Consider the following 9,014-nt stretch of genomic DNA (forward strand, 5'->3'; position numbering starts at 1 on the left):
GTAGGTATTGAACATTTTGTAAGCAATTGCATGTGAATGATGTGAACCATAACTTCTTAAATAAATTAAAGGCACAGTTCAAATTAGGATTACACTCTAGTTGTTGGGCAGAGTTGTAGAAAAAGTTCATCATGAACAAAAGAATGATATTTCTAATCTTTACGGCTTCACTGATAAGACAACACCCATTTGAAATCCTGGGACTGAAACGCTGTCCTTTGATTTTAAAAGTTAAATTTGAGCAATACAAAATACACTATCACCAAAATAAAAACTTTTCAGTGCACTATTACAAAATGTTCAAAAATATTGTTTTTCAAAGTAGTTGACTTATAATGACCCCTTTGTGTGAGCTGTAGGTGTAATCTGATTTCAAAAAGTTCCTTCTGCTCTACATGGTCAAACTAATCAGATTTAGATTACCATGTCACGAGAAGGACATACGTTGTCATTCACACCTACCAAACTATTACTGTGCTCACTCTATTTCTTCTTCAAAATGTAGACAATTGTAAATTTATATTTACTAAAGTTCCACATAAAAGTTAGATGAAACATGACTCGGTTATTTTTTCCAAGTTTACAGCTCTGATATCATAGCTGGTCAAAATTGAGATTAATAACTACTGTTAAATGAGGCACTACATTGTACATAGTACAATGTACATGTTTGTATTTATTGAAACCTTTTAAGCTTAATTTTGTTGTGACTAACCCCCCTTCCCCCCAACCCCCACCCCCAACACTTTTGTTTTTGTAATTCTAAATGAAACGCTCTGTTTCGGAAAGGTATGTCAGAAGAATAAGTTTACAAGGTTACAAGAAAAGATGTCACACTCAAAACTGATGATAAATGCATCATGATAAATGTATCTAGTTCTGTTACAAATCATTATATTATAATATGTCACGTAAGTTCTGAACTATTTGACATATTACATATCTTAGAGAATACTTGAGTCATAAAGGTTTGGAGCAAGTTTATTAAAATCTAGGCACATTTAACCTTTAATAGTGTCGACTCATGGGTCTCTTGCTCAGCCTACTAAAAGCTGGTATTTCCCCTTTTTTGAGAAGTTTGTTGACACAATATTGATATGGCTATTCATTGACCCATAGCCCACACTGTGAAGACAGCCATGAATGACCTTACAGTCAACCACTTCACATACGAGTATACATTATGACCCTACATTGTTATTTCAGGAAGGACACAACACCATGTTTTTGAGTACATGTATCTTTTATGATTTGATTTTCACTGAGAATATCCTTCAAAATCACAGATTTATGAACATAAAACGTGAATTAAACTAAATCATACACATGTGTGTAAATTAATTGTCTACTGTAAATAAGCCAGTTTCTAAAACCTTCATATCATCAAATCACCACACTATGACCTGATCATGAACAGAACAGCTTGTCTTTGGAAGTGCAGTATTCCCATATCACTTCACTGGGAATACCCTTAAGCTTCCAAATAACGTATTTTTTGTACATAATGTATGCATATGAAACTGCATGTAAAATTACATTAATTAGTTTCTTATCATTCCAAGTTTGTAAATCACTGACCGTGAAACAGGAAGTATACATGTATGTGTTGTGTATTTCTGATCATTTTCCTGGGAATACAGTAACAGTTTGAAATTGGAATTTTCTATACAATGCATGGTGTATGAAACTATATATGTAAATCCCTCCCTATTGGTCTTTTGTGAATTCCAAGTTCGTACAACCTTCTGGAAATCACTACCACACCATGAATGGGCAGAAATACTTCACATGCTTTAAAAATTATTCTAATTTCATACAAGATTTTGCCGAAAATCAGTTGGCTGACTTTCAAGTAAAATACTCTGCACACTCTACATACATGAAATGGTATTCTTATAGCTGTTATTACACCCATATATACATTGTATATTGAAGGTTAGCTGTACTATATAATGCTCATTACTCTAATAAAGAAATCATCTGCAGTGTTCTCCCTACTATAGAGAAAGCACGGTGCAAACACCTTCCTTGCCACCTAGCCCACCATGATTGGCAGGTTTCTACTGTGCTTCAAATGCGTTCTACCATCCTTGAACTTTGGTAATCTTTGAATGACAAAATCAAATAATACTTTCACATGAAGATAAATGACTGATCCTCAATGTACAGGTGTGTATATGTGTTAAAAAAAAACATGTCAGAGTTTGTTCCAGTGTTGAAGTCTGAAGACATGCGTATTATATGCATATCACTATGCAAATCACAAGTTACCATGTCATGTATATGTAAATTAATATGCAAATTAGATACCATTAATGCAATCTATCATGGGAATGGAAGCACACTGCATGATTTGGTTAGCTAAAAATCATAATGTGTAACAGTGTGTAACCATTTAGGTATCATTATTTTACTTGACACTGTGGCCTTGCAGTCAACCACTCACGTCAGGAAGATTGGTTGTAAAATACTGAAATGTCATCTGCTTTATATGAATGAGAAACTAAAAATAAATTGTAGATTAAGGTCATTGCAGGGAAGTACAATGTACGTGCTGCTGCCAACACAGCCATACACTTCTATGAAAATGTATATTTATATTTAGTATGTGAATACATTATAATTTCTTTTCTATTATCTTACTATTAGCTTATTCCATCCTTCCATATGGCACAAGCATAGAGTTTTATTGATTTTCAATTTTCTACACAAAATGAATCTACTGAGTACCTGAGATGTTGCTCTGCAAAAATTTATACCTAAAGCGAAATGTATTTTACAAAATGGTTGTAGACATTTCTTTATGTGTATTTGTTTTCTATCATTATATATAGTTAATGAAATACAATATGCACACATGACCAATTCCTAAAGTACAAGGTTAATTACTTGATACTGTTAAACTTCGCTGATATTTCAGTATTTGTTGTTTCAATGTACACTAGTGCTGCCAAGTTATTAAGATGATTTGCATATTTTTACCGGCAGATATGTACCACATGAACACCCATTTCTGATCATCTTTATTTTCATGAGCCAAATATATTCCAAAGATTTTAACTTCAAATTTTTTATGGCTTTGACCTCCTGCACCCTATGTGCACGACAGACATTTTACAAGGTCGGCTTTGTCTTCCCGAGTGCTGACGTCACAAGGCCACCTTTTTAACAAGGCCGTTGACTTAAATTGTTGTAAAATCAAACAAAATGAACTGAAAATGAATGAAGGAATTTCATAAAATATACCATATTCTAAACAAACCTTCAATGGGTGTGTATGGCTGACTCCCTGCTTTTTTCCAACCTCTCCAGTTGTTGCAGACGCTCTCTGTTTCACTGAGCCACGAACACAAAGAATCTTCTTCAAAGCGATCGCTGTCTTCAAACGAAAATTGATCACCGTCCTCCCAGTCGAACATGAAATCCATGTCGTCTGCTGGTCAGTTGAACCCAAGACAAAGTCCACAAAAGACAATAATGTGGTTGTCTATGAAAAGTTCAAATTATACACTACAACATTAGGCTGGTTCCACCTCAAATACTGTATGAACGGATGCAAATGCTACTACAAGCTGTACCGGTCGGTAAATTCATGTTCAAAATTATTAATCATAATTTCTACGAAAGGTTCAAAATAAATTGTTTGAATTCTCTTGTACCAACTCTACCGAATGTCTCCGTGTCATGTGTTACAGGAAGACCACCTTGAAGAAAAATCGTATAATCTTCAAATTAAACACGTCGGCTACAAAATAATAACAAAGATGGCCACCTGATCAAAGGTTTCGGTGTTGATTCGGGTCCTGTCGGAACACGTCGTCGGTACATTTGTCCTCTGCAACAACGCGAGTCAATTACTATTTCTTTCAGTGGGTTCAGTTTTTGAAATCAAACCTCGGTACTATGTCAACTCACTCGCTTACTCATGAAAACCAACAAAACACAGGAAGTAGTCTTGTAGTGTCATTAGTATGATGAACGACTGAACCAAGATGCCGGGTGGAGTGCAGTGACACACCTATCTTATTGATCATAAATGCATGTGTATCTCTTCATACTCAGAAGTCAAATTTCATAATTTTACATTCAAGGCATACTGCTTTTAACTGACAATATTAACAAAAACATGTCTTTCAAACCCGCTGTGTAATATAATTTTCTGATTTAAAAATAATACGTCTAAGTTCTATCTCACAAAATAAATTTTAAAAAGTAGGAAGTTGCCTTTGGCCCCGTGATCTCGCTGATAACGAGATTGAAGACGAGACTTCAGCCTTTCTGCATCAAGGTAGCCATTTTGGACTATCGGTAGGTTGAATGATGGAAGTGAAATCAGCCTCCATCTACCCAATCAGAATAAGAATTACTTATCTTCTCACTGTAAATAAATGTGAACACATTAGTTTCCAACATGTAACCATTATTTTCAAACGATAGCCTTCAAATTGCTCAAAACAGACATTGTTTTTGTCCGATGCATGACAACTACATGTATGTTGTAGAGTACATGTTACGATGTTGACGCACGCGTCACCGAGAGAAATTCATTAGATAATTTTCTGCCTTACTTGAGAGATTGCAATCAATCCCCGGCTGGTGTTGGTTGGATCTATCAAAACATTTGATGAATTTGTAATGTACATAAATGTGTTGTTTTTATCTCAGCCATGGCCCCTCGCAAAGGTAGAGAAAAGAAGGAAGAACAACAAATCATCCTAGGACCTCAAGTCCCCGAAGGAGAAAACGTATTTGGAGTTGCACACATCTTTGCATCATTTAATGATACCTTTGTGCATGTGACAGATCTTTCTGGCAAGTAAGTACCTCATTTTATGATGTATGTAGCCGACTGACTTATCATTGGTTGTCAAATCCTCTCATTGATTGATATGGAGGGACTAGATTGGATAGAAAGTCAAAGATACGTCTCTTGACTATATTACATCACTTTCAGAATGTTGAACATACAAGAGCACATCATCAGACCGTAGTTGTATAACTAAACTCAGTATACTTCTTACTCTAGTTCCTATACGGTATCATCATGATTTACACCTCCACTCACTCCACTGGTTTAGTTATAGACCATGTTGGCATCCAGACTATAGTATATACTCTTGTGATCAGACCTAGCTGTAGTCCTGCTTGCAGAAGACACAGAGTATGTTGGAACTCAAATTAACTAAATTCTGACATTGCCCCTTGTACACAACCCTGCAAAAAGCTGTGTAACCAGCCTGATCCTAGGATGCCAGCTCTGTGCAGGTGTATCAGTTACGAAAATATCAGGCACCGCAGGCAAATATTAGCGATCAAGTGACTAACTACTTATTTAACATCTCTTTGAAGACAAAAGTCCCTGCTCAGATGACCAAGAATCTCAAAATCGAACTTTTCATAATTTCAAATGTCCCTCCTTACATATGCAAGTGTATACCGCTATATTGGCTATGCTGTTGAGCATACGTAAGTTTAGGAGGAATGTACAAGCCCAGCATTTTAAATTTTGAAAAGTTCTGATTTCATGACTTTCGGTTATCCAAGTGGGAACTTTTGTCGTCAAAAATATGAAATAAGTAAATAGTCCCTTCAACAGTAGTATTTCTAGTTTAATCACTTTTGTTGGGTGTCATGATTTTCCGTATGAGGTTGAATCTGAAGCTTGATACGGCAATCACCCTCGATTCTGTGCCACCTTCAGAAAGTGTTGAGAAGACAGCCTGAGATCTAGCAGCTAGACTAGGTATCCATCAGCTTTGGCAAATATTGACTGATGCGATAGTATAGTGAAAGTTACATGTAATGCTGTTGCCAAGTATGCCAGAAGCTATGGTCTACTGACTGACATTTGGTATGTTGTTGTTGTAGGGAAACCATTGCCCGTGTCACTGGTGGCATGAAAGTGAAGGCTGATCGTGATGAAGCCTCACCGTATGCTGCTATGTTAGCTGCCCAAGATGTAGCAGCCAAATGTAAAGAAATAGGAATCACTGCTCTACACATCAAACTCAGAGCTACTGGTGGAAACAAGTAAGTTAAAGTTCACTATATGAAAATCAGCGAATGTCTTGAACAGTAAATATTATAAGTGTTTCATTACAAATAGCATTCTGCTAGTACCAGAGAGCTGCGTATAATGGTGGAAATGATAACGAAGTCACTTTGGAGCGTAGATTTGTAACAATTTCGATGTTTCAATCAATGATCAACACACAATACTTATTATGATAATGTCGCCAAAACTTGTCAAATGATATGTCTGGGATAATACTAAGGTTCTAACGAGTACAGGACTGATTGAAACAAAAAGTAAAGGAAGGCATTTACATCAGAGAGAAGAGATCTGTCATGAAAAGAGACCGATGATATTACTTATCAATTTTTGGACATGTATTGTCCTGCCAAATTGGGAGACTTGGACACTTTATAATTAAATCATTGTGTTATCAAGGTTAACTGATCAAAATGTCAGACTCAGTTCTAATTGAGTGCTCCAAAGTTACTAATAATTCACCAGATGAATGCCAACTAAAAATGAATATATTGTGTTTTATGACAAGTATCTATCTGCTAGTATCTTGACCTTTGACCTTAATTAACCTTAACCTTCGGGGTCAAAAATAAAAGCTAATCCATTAGTAGTTTAGTAAAGTATCATCTTGTTTGTGTAATTCTTGAAAAGACCTATTTGTACCTGTGATGTATGAATCTTTCAGCATTGTCGTAAACCCCAGCCTCTTTTATTTCAGTAACTAATTTCATGTGAAATACCTAGGTCCTTAGTGTTGTCGCTAAAGAGGTCAGAATTCTATCATGCATCTCCTTTGTACTGTTCCTTTATGTTGTCTTGTTAAGTTGTGCTTATCCTAGGGGGCATTTGTCGGACCCTCTAGGGTATTTGTTATACTAAATACAAGTTGAAAGAAAGGATTATCTAGGGGAAAATGCTGGAGAGATCAAGTTGTAGTGCGTGTATTGGTGGGGGGGGGGGTATAAAATTAATATACGAGTTCTGGAGGTTGTAGTTGAGTGTTTGATTTTGATAATATTTGTTTGCATTTTCCATAGAACAAAAACACCAGGTCCCGGAGCCCAGTCAGCCCTCCGTGCTCTGGCACGTTCTGGCATGAAGATAGGACGTATTGGTAAGTAATTCTTGTAACCTGGGTCCATACTATCTTTCAATTTCTTGGTAGACACCATTACTTCTGTTCGACATGCTACACATGCATTACTAGAGAGGCACACATAAGAACAATTTTATGTTACTGTATTTTTGACCCTGTAATATGAGGTGAAATGCTTTTGCAGGTTCTCAAATTGTTTAATTATGAAAAGGCCATAATGATAGTTAAATCCAAACACACAGGGTTTGAGGATAAACATTCCTCTTTTGAGCAATGCAAAGTCCTCAAAAATTGTCCCCGAAATGTCTAAGAGACCTAATTCCATGGATAGAACACATCATCCAGGTTCATTTTCCTGGTCCCATAGTTTTCTATCAAATACTTACTTCTTGTCATCATGCAACAAAGCCATTTTGGTGAATACTTCTCTTTTTTGAAATAACAGAAAATGTTGTCAACAGTACTGGAATTGTGTAATTATCAGGGGTAAAGTCAAGTGATAAACACAGCTGTAATGTCTGAAACTAGCAAGTATTCTACTACAACAATGTATGTGTACTAGCACAACATACATGTCAGGATTTACTACAGAGTGGAGTTTGATGTCAACCCATCATTTTCTTCCATTTATCCATTTATCTGAACAATCAAACAGCCATCTGACTGCCTGACAGATTCAGAAGATCGTCATTTCACTGTTATGAGAAAATGTTGTATATGGATGAGATAATGCTTTTATTACTTGTAAGTTTCTCACTCAACTATTTCTCATATTACAGAGGATGTCACTCCAATTCCATCAGACAGTACAAGAAGGAAGGGTGGTCGCCGTGGTCGTCGTTTGTAAACAATTTTCACAGGGGTACATCATGTTATGTAAATTGTATATCAAAAATTAAAAGATCTGTTCTTGGTGGCATTACGTCAAACCCAAAGTATAAATCTGGTTTCCATTTGTTCGTATGTATGTATGTATGTATGTATGTATGTATGTATGTATCTATGTATGTATGTATGTATGTACGTACGTACGTATGTATGTATGTATGTATGTATGTATGTATGCATGTGTGTATGTGTATGTATGTATGTATGTATGTATGTATGCATGTATGCATGTATGTATGTGTGTGTGTGTGTATGTATGTATGTATGTATGTATGCATGCATGCATGCATGTATGTATGTATGTATGTATGTATGTATGTATGTATGTATGTATCTATTGATCTGTGTGTGTGTGTGTTGTACAAATGAAGTGGGGATTTTGTGAATGAGACATTTGGTTTCCAAACAAAACTGCTACACTTAATGAGAAGCTATGTTAATGTTACCTTAGTCTAGGGACTGTATTACATACTACAATCCCAGTCTAGTCAATCCCCTTGCCTGAGCACAGATATCTGTGCTCCCCCTATGAGGTTTATATAAACATGGTGGCGTCCCCATGTGATTTTAGTTTAAACAGACTGGAGGTGGAGTCCTGGTTGGATATTTGCATGTCATAGTCGAAACTGAATCAGCTGGACAAATGAATATTAATAAGCGATGACAACAGCCTGTCAATTTGTGATGGATTACTACTGACGTGCCGTTTGCACTTTGCTCACCATGGGGGTTGAAACACATTTAACGCCTTGAGAAAGGGGATTGACTAGACTAGGATTGTAGTACGTAATACGGTCCCTGTCAGGACCTAGACTAATGTTGCCTTATCTTCCCCTTTCTGTTACTCGGGTTCTCAACCTAAATGGGAAAATAAAAAGTGATTTCCTTGCATACAAGATGAACCAAATTTCCATAGGATCAGGAACAAGTTCTCATATGGCAAAGTTCTTTTCGTTGAAAACTTAGAATGACAACTTTCCAATGCAGCTAGCCTCGGAA

General features: G+C 36.2%; 2 protein-coding genes across 2 annotated transcripts in view; one reads left to right on the top strand and one right to left on the bottom strand.

Annotated features, from left to right (window-relative positions):
- Positions 1 to 3,976, bottom strand: part of LOC144452553 (zinc finger SWIM domain-containing protein 8-like) — a 36,848-nt gene extending 32,872 nt beyond the window's left edge. Inside the window, exon 1 of the mRNA XM_078143653.1 lies at positions 3,263 to 3,976. Coding sequence (XP_077999779.1) covers positions 3,263 to 3,428 — 166 coding nt within the window. The 5' untranslated portion in view covers positions 3,429 to 3,976. The remainder of the gene's footprint in view (positions 1 to 3,262) is intronic.
- A 256-nt stretch (positions 3,977 to 4,232) lies between these two features.
- On the top strand, positions 4,233 to 8,062 carry LOC144452019 (small ribosomal subunit protein uS11). The gene is made up of 5 exons (XM_078143014.1): positions 4,233 to 4,308; positions 4,666 to 4,816; positions 5,869 to 6,030; positions 7,069 to 7,145; positions 7,907 to 8,062. Exons 2-5 carry the CDS (start codon positions 4,668 to 4,670, stop codon positions 7,972 to 7,974), a joined length of 456 nt encoding a protein of 151 aa, XP_077999140.1. The 5' UTR covers positions 4,233 to 4,308; positions 4,666 to 4,667; the 3' UTR covers positions 7,975 to 8,062.
- Positions 8,063 to 9,014: the final 952 nt, after the last annotated feature.

The sequence above is a fragment of the Glandiceps talaboti genome, chromosome 22, assembly GCF_964340395.1.
Source record: "Glandiceps talaboti chromosome 22, keGlaTala1.1, whole genome shotgun sequence".
Lineage (NCBI taxonomy): Eukaryota > Metazoa > Hemichordata > Enteropneusta > Spengelidae > Glandiceps > Glandiceps talaboti.